The sequence below is a fragment of the Medicago sativa genome, chromosome 7 (genome assembly GCF_051527215.1).
Source record: "Medicago sativa cultivar Bolivia chromosome 7, Bolivia_mono, whole genome shotgun sequence".
In the NCBI taxonomy this organism is placed as follows: Eukaryota; Viridiplantae; Streptophyta; class Magnoliopsida; order Fabales; family Fabaceae; genus Medicago; species Medicago sativa.
In genome coordinates, this window is record NC_140755.1 from 93,394,625 (window position 1) to 93,412,500 (window position 17,876).

At 35.1% G+C, this 17,876-nt stretch overlaps 3 protein-coding genes and 1 long non-coding RNA gene across 11 annotated transcripts; 1 reads left to right on the forward strand and 3 right to left on the reverse strand.

Annotated features, from left to right (window-relative positions):
• Positions 1-1,082: 1,082 nt before the first annotated feature.
• LOC146910421 (uncharacterized) lies at positions 1,083-3,883 on the forward strand. The gene is made up of 4 exons (XM_085722365.1): positions 1,083-1,817; positions 1,904-2,079; positions 2,577-2,775; positions 3,469-3,883. The coding sequence occupies exons 1-4, from the start codon at positions 1,733-1,735 to the stop codon at positions 3,690-3,692; spliced, it is 684 nt and encodes a 227-aa protein (XP_085578491.1). The 5' UTR covers positions 1,083-1,732; the 3' UTR covers positions 3,693-3,883.
• Positions 2,369-5,146, reverse strand: LOC146910422 (uncharacterized). Its single transcript, XR_015017440.1, has 2 exons — positions 4,979-5,146; positions 2,369-2,853 (listed from the first exon to the last, which is right to left on the reverse strand). It is a non-coding gene; the product is annotated as an uncharacterized LOC146910422 (long non-coding RNA).
• Positions 5,147-6,018: 872 nt separating this feature from the next.
• On the reverse strand, positions 6,019-9,849 carry LOC146910423 (serine/arginine-rich splicing factor RS2Z32-like). Of its 8 annotated transcripts, none has more exons than XM_085722359.1 (7): positions 9,812-9,849; positions 9,312-9,434; positions 8,271-8,310; positions 8,010-8,105; positions 6,950-7,155; positions 6,682-6,816; positions 6,019-6,573 (listed from the first exon to the last, which is right to left on the reverse strand). In XM_085722359.1, the coding sequence occupies exons 2-7, from the start codon at positions 9,416-9,418 to the stop codon at positions 6,234-6,236; spliced, it is 924 nt and encodes a 307-aa protein (XP_085578485.1). In that variant the 5' UTR covers positions 9,419-9,434; positions 9,812-9,849; the 3' UTR covers positions 6,019-6,233. The 8 variants fall into 8 exon arrangements, with proteins under 8 accessions (XP_085578485.1, XP_085578482.1, XP_085578487.1 ...); XM_085722356.1 differs by having other exon boundaries at positions 6,682-6,819; XM_085722361.1 differs by having other exon boundaries at positions 8,271-8,561.
• Positions 9,850-11,886: 2,037 nt separating this feature from the next.
• LOC146910424 (ABC transporter G family member 20-like) lies at positions 11,887-14,691 on the reverse strand. The gene has a single exon (XM_085722366.1). It carries the CDS (start codon positions 14,324-14,326, stop codon positions 12,047-12,049), a length of 2,280 nt encoding a protein of 759 aa, XP_085578492.1. The 5' UTR covers positions 14,327-14,691; the 3' UTR covers positions 11,887-12,046.
• Positions 14,692-17,876: the final 3,185 nt, after the last annotated feature.

Consider the following 17,876-nt stretch of genomic DNA (forward strand, 5'->3'; position numbering starts at 1 on the left):
AGATTCTCATTTCCAGAAAGCAAAAAACGAAATTATAATTTTATGACAAAAAACATAATAGGGTTAATGATGCTTTACCCTGTAATATAGGTCATTTCCAGGTTTACCCCCTATAAAATATATTTTTTTATTTACCTCATGTAAAAGTTTTTTTTCCAGAATACCCCCTAATAGACCATACAAAAACCTAAATTTTTGTAAAAAAAAATAATAATTCGTTTTTGTATGGCCTATTAGGGGGATATTTTGAAAAATATATATTTTACATGGGGTAAATAAAAAAATATATTTTATAGCGGATAAACTCGAAAATGACATATATTACGGGGGTAAAACACTATTAACCCAACATAATATTTGGATTTAACATGCAATATTCTATTAAAAAGTTATTAAAAACATAATATTTCACGGATATATGTTTCCAAAATAGTTTACACCAAAATCATCACTTAATACTAATAAGTTTTTTTTAACTACTTGCTTGCTTAAAAGGTTTGAAAGAGTCTTTAGACTATGTTACATGGGTTATATTAAAACGTTGGCTGTACTAAACTCCAACTTCTCTCTAAACTTTTTTTCCCCTTCGTTCATCGAGGAGGGGTGGTTTTAGGTAATTTTTTTACCTAGAATCACCCTTCTACATCTTTTTTCTCTTTTCTTTCAATCTAAATAAGTGGTTTTCACATAGATCAAGTTTCTTCTTTTGTGTTTTTTTGTGATTTCGTCGTCTAAGTGCGGCGTTGTGTTGTTCGTCGTCTTGTGCGGCGTTTGATTTTGCGTCTTGTCGCGGTGTTCGTTTAATTCCTATTGAAAGATCGGCATCAGTCAATTACAAATTCAACAAATGATTTGGTCGTCAACGTTGCAGATCCGGAAGCATGCGAATTTCGGTGACTTAGGTTTTATCATATTTTTTGTAGGCATTTTGCCGTTTTATGCTATTAACTTGGGTGCTGTGAGTTTGTTCGCAGATTCACCCTTTACGTTTTTAGCGATGTTTATATCTGATGTACTCTATCAATTTGAATGAATGAATATCGTTTTGTTTTTCTCAAAAAAAAAAATGTACTAAACTTTTTGTACAAGAAAAGATAGTTAGATCATTGACTTTGTTTTATTTTGTTGTTTTGGTAGAAAAAGAGGGGCAAATGCCCTTATTTGCTTTATTATTTTATGAAGTACAAAATTTAAATATTCAAATAAAAAGAAATTAACTTCAATGTTTCTAGCTAGTGGTTAAAAGAGATATTTTTAGTTCAAAAATTTTAAATTTAAATTCATTGAATAACAAATGTATTTGTTCTATATTACATTTACATATCAAATATATATGATACATTAGTTATTTGATAAATTTAAAAAATAAAATCTCTGAATTTCTTTTTATTCAAAAAAAAAAAGTAAGTTTTTTTTTCATTGAATTGAATCACCTTTCCTGCACTTAATTTCTGAAAAAAAAGTAAAAAAAAAAGGAAAGGAAATAAAATTTGCACCAAAAGAATAAAAATGATTCACCAATTAATGTGTTTGTTCCATTAAATAAATAAAGCACCTTCGACCCAGCCACCAACCTTTCCCGCGACATATTCTTCCTTGGCGATCACCTTGAAACGTCGTCGCTTAAGACCTTCGAATCCGATCCATTATTTACCAAATCTAATTTCTCCAAATTTCAATCAATTTCAATTTTGTATGTTAATTCTTAATCAATCACCCAAATTTCCTTGCCATGTCCGTTCAACATCTGCGCAATTCTAGGGTTTCTCGCCTCTTCTTAATCTCCTTCATCTTCTTCTTCTTCACCTATTTTCCAGGTCCATAACAAACCACCTCATTTCATATATTTGAAGAACTTTTTATGAAATTTGAAATTGTTTATTCAACTTTTTTGGTTTCACAGGTTTGGTATTATCCGCGGTGGTAACGCTAAGTTCCATTGAGATTTTCACAACCCATGAGTGGCTAAGACCCACTCCAACTGTCTATTTTCGATGTAGCGGTGACAACAAGACCATTTTACCTGATGTCAAGAAAAAACATGTTCTTTATGCTTTTAAGGGTGAAGAGTCTTGGCAGGTTGCTACCTATTTTGTTTTGTTGTGTTTATTCCTTCACGTTTAATTATTGCTAATTAATTGTGATTATATTAAGGGCATGTTTGGATTGGCTTATTTGAGCTTATCTACTGGTTATAAGTATTTGTGAGACTGTTATAAAAGCGTGTGACAACAATTTATGACATGTATATAAGTTGTTTTATGCTTATTTCCATTAGCTCTTCATGGTAGCTTATAGCTTACATAAAATCAGTTTGACTTTTTTTTTATCTTTTGTTATAGAGATAGATAATACATGAACACTTATATGATTAGCACTTATGCTAGAAGTCTTTGATTAAGTTGTTTATCTCAATAGGGTCTATGTGTTTGTTATTTACAAGAAACATTTGTAGTTTCATTTTTCAACTCTTGCTGATTAGCTTAGGAAACTGAAATATAGTTGTATAAAATTCCAGTGGGTTTGCATCTGTAGTTTCAATTAGCAACGACTGAGATTTTTCTTTGTGATTTCAGCCTTTGACTGAATTTACAGCTAGAAAGTGCAAGCGATGTGGATTCTATGAGAAAGACAGCGTTCTTTCTGATGATGTATTTGATGAGTGGGAGCTGTGTCCTTCTGATTTTACTGCTCCTGATGGAAAATATGTCCACTTCAAGGAAAAAGAACTTAATGCTAGTTTTATATGCCCTGAATGCTTTTCTTTTTCTAATGGTGAGCATCTTGCAACCTTTGAAATTTCTTTTACTGCTATCGTGATATTTGTCCATGCAGACTACTTTGTTGATGCCACTGCAGCAATTATTAAGTTGATCAAAAGAAGTTAATTTCAAATTTGGTTATTGATTCTTCCCATTTCTAGTAATGCTATATGATACATACACTTTGGTGCATTTATTTCAAATTAGTGTAGATAACAATAATCATTCATTGTATAGGAGTTTCTCACCAAAGGACACTTGTGCGTATTTATTTAGATTAATTTAGATAAGAATCTAAGGGAAAAGATATATCCTGAAACTTTCCCCTGTAATCAACTGGAAGGGAAGGTACATAAGCGCATTTATCCCGTACTTCAAATTTGTGTGCTATAAATATCTTTGATGCTATAACCTTTGATAGTTAAGTATCATTCCACCTTTTGGGATAAGGCTTGATTGCTTGATTGTTGTTGATATTATTACCATACATGGTACATCTGAAAGTTTTTTCTTCTCAATGATGATTATTTATTTTGTCGTTGTGTTCTGGAAATCACTGGTCATTCCTGTGTTTGTTCCTTTTATACATCTAAACAAACCTCTAAATTATTTTTCTGGTGATGTATACTTACATCTATACCACTATACAGGGTAATATCTGAAATTGTATGTTTTGCAAAGAAATTAATTGTGTTCATATGTACAGATACGGTATCTGCACCTGACGGGAATCATAAAGGAAAGGGAATGAATGTAGGAGTTATCGTTTTGCTGACCGTTTTGGTTTCAACTGTACTGATCGCGGGAGCCGTGGGTGCATATAAGTACTGGCAAAAGAGGAAGAGAGAACAGGATCAGGCTCGATTTTTGAAGTTATTTGATGAAGGTGATGACATTGAGGATGAGCTCGGCCTTGGCACAATCATATGATAGTTTAACAAATTTCCTTCTGTACAGTAGGCTTTTCTCTCACAATTTTGTTAATGAAAATATATTTTGGTTTGGCGTTCAAATTTCACCACAAGAGATAGTTCTAGTTGTCAATGTGGACAGCAATAATGCTACTGTTTATAGTTACCTGTACAGACTACACATTTTATATGGTACTTTATCTGACAAAATTGCCCAAACATAAGTAAAAATTCATCCATTGATTCTTCCATTTTTCAAATAAGATTAAAGACTATATTAAGTGGATGTTGTACCTCTACTGGTGGGGTGAAGACCCAGATGCTGTCAAGGGTTGTATATGTTTGGCGGAAATGAATTTTTACCAGCCACTGCAGTAATAATCTTAACGGTTGATAAAAAATCCAATGACTGCTGGCAATTCTGGTCAGCACTTCGATAAATTCATAAAGAGAACTGCTATTTTGTATGAACAATATGCACTTGAAACGCAAGAATGCTTGTATTTTCATAATAACTACAGGCTTCTTAGTTTGGTACTTCACACAATACAAGGTAGGTAGTTGGTGAAGTTGCTATTGAAAAAAAGCGCTCGTCGGTTTCTTGCGTGTGTTTTTCGTAAAAATTAGCATTATTCATTCATAAATCTTTCTTGAGACTTATTTGAATGTTACGTTTATTTATCATAGACTGAAACGCTACCTCTGTTTTTATTTAGCATAGACTAAAATCATTAGAAACTTCAACAATTTTGTTTTTCCATTATACACATCACGACAATTTGATCTCAATTCATATTTATATAGTTCCACTATCTAGCACTCTTTGTTTTCCATTATACACATCTCGACTATTTGATCTCAATTCATATTTATACAGTTCCACTATCTAGCACTCTTATCAGATAATGTGTACTCTCTTTTTTTACTAAAGTTCTGTTTGGTTGGAGGAGAAGGGTAGGGGCGGAGGTTTGGAGGATGGAATTGTTTTAAACTTGGACAAAGTTGTCTTCGGGAGCATAGCTCAATTGATATGGACATTGCAAGTAATATGCAGGGGTCGAGTTCGAACAATGTATTCCCCACTTATTCACCTTAGGTTAATTTCTGGTCAACAATTTCTTGACTAAAATAAACTTGGACAAAGTTAGAGATATTATTATTACGATGAATCAAAACCCAAGTGTTCAAGTAGTAGCAACAACCGTAAATTAGTAAGACTTGGATAATACAGATGCGTTCAAATTGAATCCAACCGACAAATAGAAACGCATAAAGGAAAAAGAAGATAAAGGGAGGAAAAATTACCATAATGTTTGGATAATAGGATAGAAAAGAGTTGCATTGATCATTGATTGAGTCAAATTAGAGAAGTCTGAAGCCTGATGATGAACAACTGTGACTACTAACTTCAGAAAAATGTCATCTGGATTTGACCAACAGGAGAATGCCTCGTCAAAATGTCTCTTCTCATTCCTAAGAAAAACAAGTTACATTTTCAGAAACCAGCTGGGGTTGTCCAATAATGGGGGACTAGGAGACTTCCTGACATTGCGCACAAGAACATCCATATATTGAGCTGCATCCAACAGACTTCTTCTACCCGACCAGTTATGCCTAAATAAGATGCAGTCTGTTCCTTACACACCATATAAACATGACAAATATAATTTGCCTCTCTTGCTGCGGGTTTATTATAGACAGAATTTGGAATGGAATTTTTTTCTAAAAGGTGCTTGTGAATAGGTACAAAGGGAGTTAAAAAAAATAAATCATGAAAGTAGGTACAATCGTAAAAAGTAAAAATCTTCTATTCCCCCCTACTAATTTTTAATCTTTAAGTTCGTCTACCTGTGCTTGGTTCGGATTCTCTCACAGCACGTGCATCGACCATGCCTCTCACCGTGAAAATTGCTTGCTATTTTGAGCTTCTAAAAACACAAGTCTTCAGGGCCCCCACAGTAGTTATAGAGAAGACAGCCAAAAACAATTAGAGCCTATTTGGATTGGCTTATTTTTTATTTTTTGCAAATATACAAGTTTGTATGTATTATTCATAAGCTTGTCAAAGTTGTTTATGAAAAATAAATTATGAAGATATAATTTTCATTAATCAGAAACACAAGCGCATAGGATATTTTTCATAAGTTCAAAAACAAGCCAACCCAAACAGGACCAAGCAGAGTTGACAAATGTGGCTTCCAAAATCAAAGTACTAAAATTAAGACTCGATAGATTGATCTTTTTCCATAATAGCACTATTTTTCATTGGCTAATGTAATAAGAAAAAGGAACTAGAACTCTAAGATTTGAAGATGCAGTTTTAAAATTTCTCACAAGCAAATATATTTAAAGTTACGCAACGCTAGAAACTTATTTTCAAACAAGTCACAATTGTTGCAACCAACAGAGGTTTAAAAATTTAAAATAGCATACACAACCGTTGTTCATAACCATAAGCATCATTAAGCATTCAAAAAAAGATGGATATAGTGCATTTCATAAACAAAACATATGAATATCCTGGCCGAGTCCTGAGCTCATTTATAAGGAAAAATACTTCTTAAGGTGATGGAGAGCGACGATTGTTGTCATCATCCTCCTCTACGGGGCTCCTATCCTCATCCCTGGGGCTGCGGCTGCGGCTTCGGCTTCTGCTGCGCCCATTAGCCTTAGGGCTATCTTCATTGTCCCTTGAGGGGCTTCTGCTCTTCACTCTAGCACCATCACTGTAATCAGACCCATCTTGGGTTGCAACCACCCTATCATTCCCAGGAGATGCGCTCTTTTGTGGACTGCCTTCAGGAGATCGACTATACTTCCTTGACTTGGAAGGCGGAGGACTCCGTGATCTATCTGAAGGAACTGGGCTTCGATCTCTTCTGACAGGAGATCTTGATCGGCTGGAAAGAACAAGAGCACCCAATTTTCAGCTTATAAGTAAAGAACAATTATGTCTACTTAAATAAAAACAAATAATCTTGAACTATTTACAGCTTTCAAGTACTGACCTATAGCTGCGAGCCGGGCTGTAGCTTCTGTCACGGCTTCTGCCTCTCCTAGGAGAACGAGACCTGGCTGGAGAACGAGACCTGGCTGGAGAACGTGACCTGCCTGGAGAACGTGAAACACTTCGTGCATGTCTGCTGCTAGAACAAGTCAAATTGAAATCATCAGTTGAAGGCTCAGAAAATCCATTAGAAAGCATTGTTGCAATGAACAGATCAAGAATAAATTAAGATTACAGCACCAGCTTGGAACCCCAACACCATGGCCTACCTCAATTTTTTTGGACTGTTCTTGCAGTTCTTTTCGATATGACCTCTCTCCCCACAGCGGTAACACTTGTTCTTCCAATCCCCAGCTTTGCAATCTCGAGCCCAGTGGCCATCAATGCCACAGTTAAAGCAGCGTCCAGATCCAGGAGGTGGACCTCGACCCAAATATTCCCTAGAATCCCGAGAATCACGGGAACCCCGAGGAACCTGAATGATTTAAAGCCCAAAAGAAAAATAGCAACATGATCAGAAATACTAGGGAACAAGTGCAAATGATTGTGTAAAGTATTTAAGCCAACAGTCAAAGTAAAGCATAAATGCAAGCCATAAAAATAAAAGACAACAGACCAACAATGTTGTCATAAAGTAATCACTTTTTATTGTGCTGCTAATGTTGTCATTAACGTAATTACTTTCTATTATGCTGCTATATAGCAAGAGGAAGAGTCAGTTAACAATTCCAAAGCCATTATAAAGCGCTAGTAAACCCCCTTGAAATTTACAAAGTTAAATTGAAAGTCTTCTTTCATCTTCAAGGGATAATCCCAATAGAAATTTAAAAGAACAGAATATGCCAAAAAGCAAGAATAGTGAACTCTAAGACACTAAGGATATCAAAAAGCCTAAATATATATTATGGCAGTATCAGACAGACATACACATAAGCATCCCTTGCAAATTGCCAATACTATCTCCGGAATCAAATAAAAACAAAAATTGTTCAAATAAAGGTGATGAATTTGGTCCTAATTTTGAACAAAATTCATAAACTATTTTTTGACCAAATTCATAAAATTTGGACCAAATTCATAAACTTCCTTTGACCAATTTTTGCTTATATTTGAAATCAAAAGGAGTATGTAATTATATGCGACTATCAGATTAGACACTCGTCAAATATATACATGGATGGAGCAAGCACTTTCAAATGAAACATCTAAAGCATCAGCATTAGACAGGAACATCCAAACAAAACAAAAAAACTCCTTGAAAGCTAATTATAAAAGAGACATATAACAAAAAAAAAGGTGTAATAAGTACAGCCGGAAATTAATTCCTACCCCTTTTGCAAATTCCACAATAAGACGACTTCCATCAATATCGCGACCATCCAAATTGTATCTTGCATCATCAGCATCTCGAGGATCTCTAAATTCCTGCTCAAAATATGTAAGGAACAAGCTACGAAAGTAACACAAAAATCTTACCGCATAATTGAACTCCCCCGTGTAGATAATAGAAGCCGCCTTTGGGCAGAGCAATGAACATAAATCAAAGTGAAAATAAAAAAGTAACAAAACAGGGAAAGGGTAAGAACTTACAACAAAGGCGTAATCATGCTTCATATCCACATCTCGAACGCTGCGGAAATGGTTTCCATAAACAGTAAGGCCATCATTACTTAACTACTGGAACTGTATGATACTTCGCCCCTCAAAGACGAACTAAACACCAGTTTGTGATTGTTGCCAATTCCATAAAAACACGCAATAACATTACAGAAAGAATCGCCAAAGTCAACACTCAGGTAGGAATTTCCACCAATTACACCAAGATTACACCAAGGCCACCCTCCCACCACAGACCTCCGGGTTTAGTGAAAACCCAAAAACCTTCAACAAGATCATTTAAGTTAAAAATGACACCTGTGGGATACGGTTCCCACGCATAACATGAGGTATAACCAACATAAATCCAAGCCCAAAACAAAGCTTGGAAAGAACCTGTATATTTTCCCCTAACTTTAGATATAGGGCCTATTTGGATTGGCGTAGTTGAGCTTATCTACTGAATAAGTTTTGTGAGACTGTTGGCGAAAATTTATGAAAACAGCTTTTGACGATTTTGATAAGCTTTTTTGAGTTTATTTTCATAAGTTCTCCAACATAGGTTATGAAAACAACTTGCAACATATACAAAAAGAATTTAACTTTATTTTATCTGTCATTAACGAAATAGCTTATAGCTTATGTAAGCATATACATAAGCACTTATATGATAAGTGCCTGTGCTATAAGCTGCAAATAAGTTGTTTATCCAAACAGGCCCACAGACAATGGCACCCCAGGCCAAACCTATCACTAATCTAGCTAGGTTGCAAAGTGACACAAGGAGACATGGTAATAATTTTCCATTCATAAACTGGTTAAAAAACTGGTAAAACATGAACAAATCCGACAAACACAAGGTTTGGGATCTCCTCTAATAGTCTAGGAATGAGATACACAACCAGACATGGAATGTGATAGAACTAACAATTGCACACAAAATCATACAAAAGACAAAAATTGCATAGAGGAAAAACCAATTTAAACAATTGTGAATGGAATTGAAATTAAATCAGTGTAAAACATGAAAATTACCTTCCATATCTGCTGAAGACCCGCTCCAGATCACGGGAACGAGTTCGTGAAGACAAACGACCCACATAGAGGCGAGTATTGCCATACTTATCATCGTAGCGAGGCATTGTCGATATCGTCTAACTGTATGCAATCAATAATTGAATCTGGGTTATGACTCAACAAAGTGATCACAGAAACAAACAAAAAAATCTTCTCTTTTTCTCTTGATGGTAAAGTAGATAAACAGTTGAAATTAAATACCCAAAAAAAAAAATTACGAGCATGGATAGATAATGTCTAGATCTAATTGAAATCAAGCTATCAAATTTAAATCGAAAACCGGAGAAATACAAACCGATCGATGAAATTGGGAATTGGGAATGGAATGATTAAAGGGTGAATCAATTGAAGGCGATATGCATGCAATTACAAGATCCGATGGAAAAATAAAAAATTAAATGGGAATAGGAAAATGAAATTGAATTGGGGAAAAGAGAGAAGAGAATAAGGATTGGTACCTTGGAGGAGATTGCCGAAAACCTAACCCTTTGAAAGTGGATCGGCTTCTTACCATGCGTTTCACTATTTATATCAAGTGCTCTGCCAATGACTTTATTTTTGGAGTAAGTTTGGTACATGGGCCTAGTGGGCTTCTTATGGATACGATCTTGTGGCAAGGACCGTGTTGTTTTCCCCGGCTCTCACACGCCCTATGCCGTTTGGATTTTAGAATCCGAACTGCATAAAAACCTTACAAAACCTTCAAAAATACCTAGAAATATTAACGTCATCGCCAACTTTTCTCCTAACTACTTGATAGAATCAGTCTCTTTCATCTAGAAGTCCTAGCTCAACTGGCAAATGCCGAAATTGCAAAGCCGGACGTTATGACCTAGGTTCGAACCTGGGACCTCACTCTCCTAACTACTTGATAGAATCAGTCTCTTTCATCTAGAAGTCCTAGCTCAACTGGCAAATGCCGAAATTGCAAAGCCGGACGTTATGACCTAGGTTCGAACCTGGGACCTCACAATTGTGTGTGAGTTTAATTTCAGTGGTTGCTCAAGTCTCTCTATATCGAATATTTCTTATTCATTCCAATTCTACTATTTTAGTGAGTTTAATTTCAGTGAGTTTAATTGTGTGTGAGTTTAATTTCAGTGTGTGAGTTTAATTGTGTGTGATGATGTTCAACAAACTCATTTTTCTAAATGGAAGTGGTGCATGATAACGAAACAAATTTTTTTTCTTCTTCTAGAAAAAGGACAATTTTGAGGTAAACACAACTTGCCATTCTAAAAGGTGAATACTAGATTAATAAGAACCACACTTCCTCCAAAATTGACATATCTATTCCTCCAAAAATGTAACCCTTTTTTTATTGCCTCTACCATCGGGTTCCACGTTGAATCTCTTCTTGGATTTGCCCCACTAGGAGGCCAAGATAAACAAACTTAAAAAATTCCCACTTTGCAATTCAAAAACTTCGTTGCCTCCTCCAAAAAAAAGAATATCTTTATTCACCCCTAACACCCTACATTTTGCAAATTTAACATTTAACCCGGACATCAATTAAATCCACCTAAGCATTGCCTACATTGCCCAAAGATTATCAATAGAAGTCTCACCAATGAGTAAAGAATCATCGACATAATATGGATGAGATAAGACCACCTTCGGATTCTCCACTAGGAACCCTTTAAAATATTTAATTCCTACCGCTTTTCTCATTAATGATCCACAATCACTCCCCCGCCAAAAGGATAAGAACTATGCCAACCGATCACCTTGTTTTAAACCTCTACTTATAGCAACTTCCTCCCTTGGACTTCCATACACCAAAACCGGCAAAGCACCAGAGAAAACACAAGCCCGTATCCAACCCCCCCACTTGTCATCACTCATCAAAGCCAACTCTCTTAAATATATACTCCAAAAAATTCCAACTAACTGAATTGTAGGTTTCTTCAACATCTACGGATTAAACGCTTCTTTTAACTTTTTCGCACAAATCACCTGTTCGTTAACAACCAACACTCCATGCACCAAATACTCCTTTTATAAATGCCGATTGATTCTTTGAAAGCAAGTCCTCCATCATTAACCGAGTCTCTCTGCCAATACCTTATAGGAATCAATACCTTAGGCCGGCGATTCTACTTCCTCAATAGGGAAGATATAACCAGCACATACTCGAAGCTAAATAAAAGCATTGCAAAGTGGTCCCTTCCGTCTCATTGTGTGCTGTTTTGTCAACTAGGTACATAATGTGCCACATAATCGAGTTGAACTAATTGAAAGGAATTGATACAGCGACTTAATTAATAGTAATGTTAGAGATCAATTTAAAATTTCTCTAAAATAAGGGACGAGGTGATTCATGTGTCAAAAGTCATGAACCTTTTTAAGTATGGGTGTTGTCAGACATCTAAATTGCAGTGATATATTTGATGTAAATGAAAACTACTAGAAAATTAAAAATCAAGCATGAAAATAAATTGAGGATATATAAATTAATCCAACTCAAAAAATAAAATTATACTAGCAATACAATCATCATCATTTTTTTAAAGAAAAGAAAAGCACAAGAAACTGTTGGTAATTAAACTAACATTAGTCACAATGATCATACATGAACCTGTTTGTAACTTTGTATTGTTTTTATATGCTACAATACTCTCAATATGATTATTACAAGAATGTATAGGAAGGGACAAATATGAATTTAATTTAATAAATATAAATTCTTGAGTCTATTTCCTCTTGTTCTTGCTTCCAAATAACAACGCCAAGTAAAAGAGGAAGCGAAAGAAGAATCCCCAAGCAATGGTGACGAGCAAGCAGTTCCATTTACTAAGCTGTGTGACCCCTTGCTGCTTCAGTATATCAGCTCCAGTAACAACACAAGTAGAACTCGTTATGTTAATCCCTAATGTGCTGCTCATGCTCTTCAACAGCTCAACCTTCAAACTCCCTGGAACATCACCAAGTGGAGTGTTATCAAACATCTGAATCCCCCTCACAAAGCACCTTGGTGGCTTAATATCAAACTCATTCTGAAGCACTCCTTCAAAAGGGTACTTCACCAGTGATAGGTAATGGAACCATATCCAGTAAGGTGGAATCCTATCCCTACTGATGAAGAATCCGCTGAAGAGAAGAAAGTAAGCTAAAATAGCAACCACAACAGTGAAACCAAGCATCACATGCGAAACAACGCCGGAGAGGAACGTTACGAAGGAGCTCCCTGCCCAGAAGGAAGCTAAAATAGTGAGAAAGTAAAAGAGAAAACCAGATGTCCCGCCAGCTAGTCCAACAGACCAAAAAGTGGTGACGGCAAAGGCGAAGGAGAGAAAAATGAGTGCAGGTAGGGAAATAATGGAGTGTGCAAGGACATAGGAAGAACGACGGTAAGCATTGTAAGCGGTTTCTCTCATGAAGATGTAACGCTCTTGAAGGAAAACGGGGATAGCTTCAGCACAAGTGTAGAAGGTTGTTGACATGGCGAAGGCGAAGAAACCCAAACGCTCTTGAACACCTTTTGGTGAATCATCAAGATGGTAAAAGATAGTGGCCAAGATTCCTCCGGTAACCAGAACTGCACCAAGACGGATTCCGAATAATTCCGGCATCCGTCTTGAGTTTAGTAGAGACCGTTTTCCAATAACCACCATTTCAATCCAAAACGGATTTGCAAAAGTGGCAACTGAGGACGCAATTGAATTACCGTTTCCATTACCACCGTTAGTTCCTGAGACTAATTTCCCTCTTGAGATACTCGCACTGATGGCGTCCTTTAAGGACATTTTAGGTCCGTTAACGGCGGTTACAGATGCTGGTTTATACTTTGACTGCCATGACTTGTTGAACTCTACAAGGCTTTTGGTTCCTCCTGGAGTTTCTTCAAGCTCACGGATTAGATCCAGTGCGAATTCTGTCTTGTTCTCGTTTTCCGGTATGGGATGGCCGAATTCAAGGAAAAAACTAGGGAGGTTCGCCGGAGAGCCGCTGTAGACGGTTTGACCGTGTGAAAGGAAGATCAAACGGTCTAACAAACCGAGAATTCTGTAGCTTGGTTGATGAACGGTCATGATCACGATGCTACCGCTCTGAGCAATTCTCTGCAAAACCTTCACCACCATGTAAGCGCTGGTAGAGTCAAGTCCGGAGGTTGGTTCATCCAAGAACAAAATGATTGGATCATGGATGATGTCTGTTCCGATCGAGACACGGCGGCGTTCTCCACCGGAAACACCACGGTGACCTTCATCTCCGATGACGGTTGAGGCGGCGTTTCGGAGACCGAGCTGGTCAATAAGAGCTTGGACGCGAGCTTTTTTCTTTGATTTGGAGAGAGAGCGAGGGAGGCGAAACTCGGCGGAGAACATGAGAGTTTCTTCCACCGTGAGCATGGGGAAGAGAAGATCGTCTTGCATGACATAAGCTGAGATAACCTTTTGAAGACTTGACTCCAAAACGTCACCGTTTAGAGTTACACTGCCTTTGAGAGACTCTTTCGAAATTCTGTCAGCGAGAGCGTCGATGAGAGTTGACTTGCCGGAGCCACTTGCACCAAGAACTGCCATGATTTCTCCGTCTCTCGCTTCGCCGGAGATATCGTTGAGGAGAATCTTGGTGCCGTTTGTTTTTGTAATTTCGGGTTCTTCATCTGTTGGAAGAGCACTTTTTTTAGAGGAGAAGCAACTCATCTTTTTGTGGAGCTTGACACTGTAGGTTAAGTTGGTGAAAGACAGGAAAAAAGGTGGGGGAATGGTGGTGGAAGAAGATGATGAAGAAAGGTCAAGAACATGGTGAGGTTGAGGATTGTTGTTGTCGTTTTGAGCATCTTCGATGCGTTTAAGGAGTTCACCGAGTGTGGGAGAAACATGAGTTCGTGTTCTGTTGGGATTAGGAACAAGTTCCATAGATTGGTTGAAGAAAGGAAGCATGTCGTGCTGGGAGACTTGGTTTGGAGCTAAGTGAGACATAGGTTTCATATTGCATGCATGGGTGCATGAGTCAATATTAATCATGAAATATGCATGATTCAACTTGCTTGAAGAGAATGGAATTAATGGACTTGTATATATAAAGGTAGATAAGTTGGGTGGGTGTTTGGTAATTCAAAAAAGTCCAACTCCAAACCCATACGTTGCTTGCTTAAATTAACTAGGATTGGATTAGCAGGTGCATGTGTAGGTAAGAGGAGTTGTGATATTTTTGCAAGCTACTGCTACTATTAGCTAAGCTAGCTCTTTGACGCCATCTTACTACTTACCGACAATCCTTAATGAGACAGATAACCGATATATTTAGTACTACATTATTACTGCCTCAAACAACACAACACTGTTTAAGCGGTTAAAATGAAGAGGAGTGCTATTCATCGCCAGGTTGGTGGGTGGAAATAAAATTGATGGGCTGCTATCGTGGTCTTTTCTAGAAAGGGTGTTGCTATTTATCTAGAGAGTTTTTTTTATGGAAAATGTTACTTCTCTAGAAAAATAGCATCAAGATTTTTTCAAGACACAGTTAGCAAGTTTTAATTGCATGATATATTTGTCCACGAGCAATGCTATATCTCTAGAAAAATAACATCAAGAATTCTTCAAGAATAAAGAATAGCCAATCACAATGCACTATTTGCCACAATTCAAGGAGGTGTGGCTGAAAAATAGGAAGTGGACAAATAAATCATCCAATTGAAATTTGCCAACTGTGTCTTGAAAAATTCTTGAAGCTATTTTTCTTGAGAAGTAGCATTTTCCATTTGTCCACTTCTTATTTTTCAGCCACACCTCCTTGAATTGTGACAAATAGTGCATTGTGATTGGCTGCTCTTTATTCTTGAAAAATTCTTGATGTTTTTTTTCTAGACATATAGCATTGCTCTTTTTTTATCAAGAATTGATTAAGAAAATGTTTAAACCAATTAAATTTTATGCTGATGGAAAATCAAGGGAGGTAATGAGGTGTAATTAAGGAAAGGTGGAGTAATTGCACTCTCTAGATGTTTTTGTGAAAAATATCTTCCTGTATTTATCATTATTGTTCTGGAAAATATATATCACTTTTTGAATGGAAAATTGTGTAACTATTATTTTTTTCATGTGTTTAATTTCCATTTTCACAACAAAATTTCTTATTATAAGTTCTTTAAATGATACATTTAGACACTTGCTAGCTTGAAGAAAAAAAACGAGATTATATATATATGCGTTTAGCTTTGAACACACTCAATCAAAATTATGTCTACTTACTGTCTTTTACATTTTGATTGCATCGTTAGTCTTCAAGTTACGCCGATTTTATATTATTGTCCTTCCTTATTATATTTGTGATTGTGCGAACCACAATTTTTTTCACAACTAGATATGAACAACGTTTCAGATGTTTATTTATCATGTCTTATATTAGAGATAAGTTGCTAATTATTTTGGACTCGCAAATTAAAATTATTACTCTTTATGAAAGACATTAATGTGAAATTTTAGATACCACAATTAAAGGTTTTTGGGTGTAGAAGTTTAGGGTGTGTTTGTTTCAAGTGATATTCGTAGATTCCTAGGAATAAAGTTGTAAAAATATACATGTGTATGTTTGTTACAAGTCTTCTAAATTTTATTCCCGCATATAAGATGTTCATGGGAATAGAAAAAATTTCTCAAAGAAAATGGTGGGTATAAAGTTCTCATGAAGATATGAATAATTTCATATGTAACTACCTATTATAATCTCTATTTTAATGGTTGCTAGGAATATTATAATGTTTTTTTTTAAAATAGGAATATTATAATGTTAACCAAACATCTTTTCTCTAAATACCTTTAGAAGAAAATTCTCATCTTTATATTCCAAGGAATGTTATTCTTAAGAATAAATTTGATAAACTTGAAACAAACACACCTTTAAATTTTAAGAAGAATTGAAGGGTGAAGAAATATGACATGCATGTGAGTTATCACAGTATAGAAATGTCACACATGCTTTTTTTTAACATAACTTGTTAGACCAACAGAACAAATAAAATGGGTAAGCTTAAAATATCAATCCAATAAAATGGTTAAACTTAAAAGGATCAGAGACATAGTTTTGCCTGTATTACCAATTTTAGCAATTTATGTATACATTTTTTTAGGGATGTGTACATCTTTTAAATCATCCTTAAAGTTCAAAGTCTTATGAAAATAACTTTGCTAATAATCCTAGAAAGTAACATACTCCCTCTGTTCCTTTTTAATTGTCACATTTTGACTTTTTACACAAACCAAGACAACAAATACTTTTACTACTTTTGATACAACAATTTATCTTTTTCCTATAATAACCTTAATCATTTAATACTTCATTTCATACATTTCTCTCTCTGCAATAAATATATAGGGGTAATATAGGTAAAGCCACATTTAATAATACTTTGAACTTTGAAAACGACAGTTATTTAGAAACAAAAATTTTATGCAAAAGTGACAATTATAAAGGAACGGAGGGAGTATAATTTAGGGTTAAATAAGTTTTTAACCTTTATTAGCAATTTAAGTATACATTTTTTTAGGGATGTGTACATCTTTTAAATCATCCTTAAAGTTCAAAGTCTTATGAAAATAACTTTCCTAATAATCCTAGAAAGTAACATATAATTTAGGGCTAAATAAGTTTTTAACCTTTATAAACTTCGTTTTTAATCCATCAAATTTTTTAGCAAGTTTTGATTTTCAAATATTTTCCGTCACGGTTTTTGATCCATGCTTTTATGAAAACTCATGCGTATCTTTTAAATTTTGAATTATAATTTTTTATAGTCGTGTTTAGCACATAATATAAATCTTTCTTGTAGAAGTTTTAATTTTTTAACAAGGGATGAATTAAATATGTTTATTTTAGTTTTAACGGTTAAAAATTCATATTTTATTAAAAATTTGTAAATTTTTGTGGAATATTTTGTTATAATATTTTTAAACTTCTATGTAAAAATTTATTCAAAATGAAAAAGTACATAGTATTAGTTAACTTAAAAACAAGAACTAAAAATCATGACAGAGAATTTTTCTAGATCAAAAAATTATTTAACTCTTTAATCGAAAAAATAGTATGAGATTGAGTGATTTGCAACAATTAGTTAATATACTTAGTTTAGCCCAACCCCACCTGCTTGTAAGAAGCTTGGTGAGGGGTCAACGTCTGGGAAGAAAATCAACAATGCTCCCAATTTTTCTCTTCCTTCTTGTTGTTAACAAAATCGCTTATTGGGTACTTGATACATAGTTGTTGCACTTCGAAGTGTTTTTTAGTTTTATTTTAAAAGCGTGGAGTGATCAAAGTCTTAAGTCTAAACCAAAAAGTTAAATGAGTAGAAAAATTATATACCATTTACATATGTATATTTATTTTTGGTAAGAACATATTCGGTACGTTAGTTAGAGCAAATTTTAGTCTCATAGTGAAATGCTGAAACATATATAATTCAATAAATATATTTAGGTGCAGTCAATTGCATAAATTAGTTTACTATTACTCCATTTGTTACATAATTTGGACTCATGCATGCCCACTCTGCTTCATTGCATAAAATGTGGTCACCAC

Excerpts from the sequence above, each read along its gene's own strand:
- LOC146910421 (XM_085722365.1), top strand. The coding sequence starts at position 1,733 with ATGTCCGTTCAACATCTGCGCAATTCTAGGGTTTCTCGCCTCTTCTTA. Across the intron at positions 2,080-2,576 it reads AGGGTGAAGAGTCTTGGCAG|CCTTTGACTGAATTTACAGC; the intron begins GTTGCTACCTAT and ends TTGTGATTTCAG. Across the intron at positions 2,776-3,468 it reads ATGCTTTTCTTTTTCTAATG|ATACGGTATCTGCACCTGAC; the intron begins GTGAGCATCTTG and ends TCATATGTACAG.
- LOC146910423 (XM_085722354.1), bottom strand. The coding sequence starts at position 9,418 with ATGCCTCGCTACGATGATAAGTATGGCAATACTCGCCTCTATGTGGGT. Across the intron at positions 8,311-9,311 it reads GTCTTCAGCAGATATGGAAG|CGTTCGAGATGTGGATATGA; the intron begins GTAATTTTCATG and ends CCATTTCCGCAG. Across the intron at positions 7,156-8,009 it reads TTGTGGAATTTGCAAAAGGG|GTTCCTCGGGGTTCCCGTGA; the intron begins GTAGGAATTAAT and ends TAAATCATTCAG.
- LOC146910424 (XM_085722366.1), bottom strand. The coding sequence starts at position 14,326 with ATGATTAATATTGACTCATGCACCCATGCATGCAATATGAAACCTATG.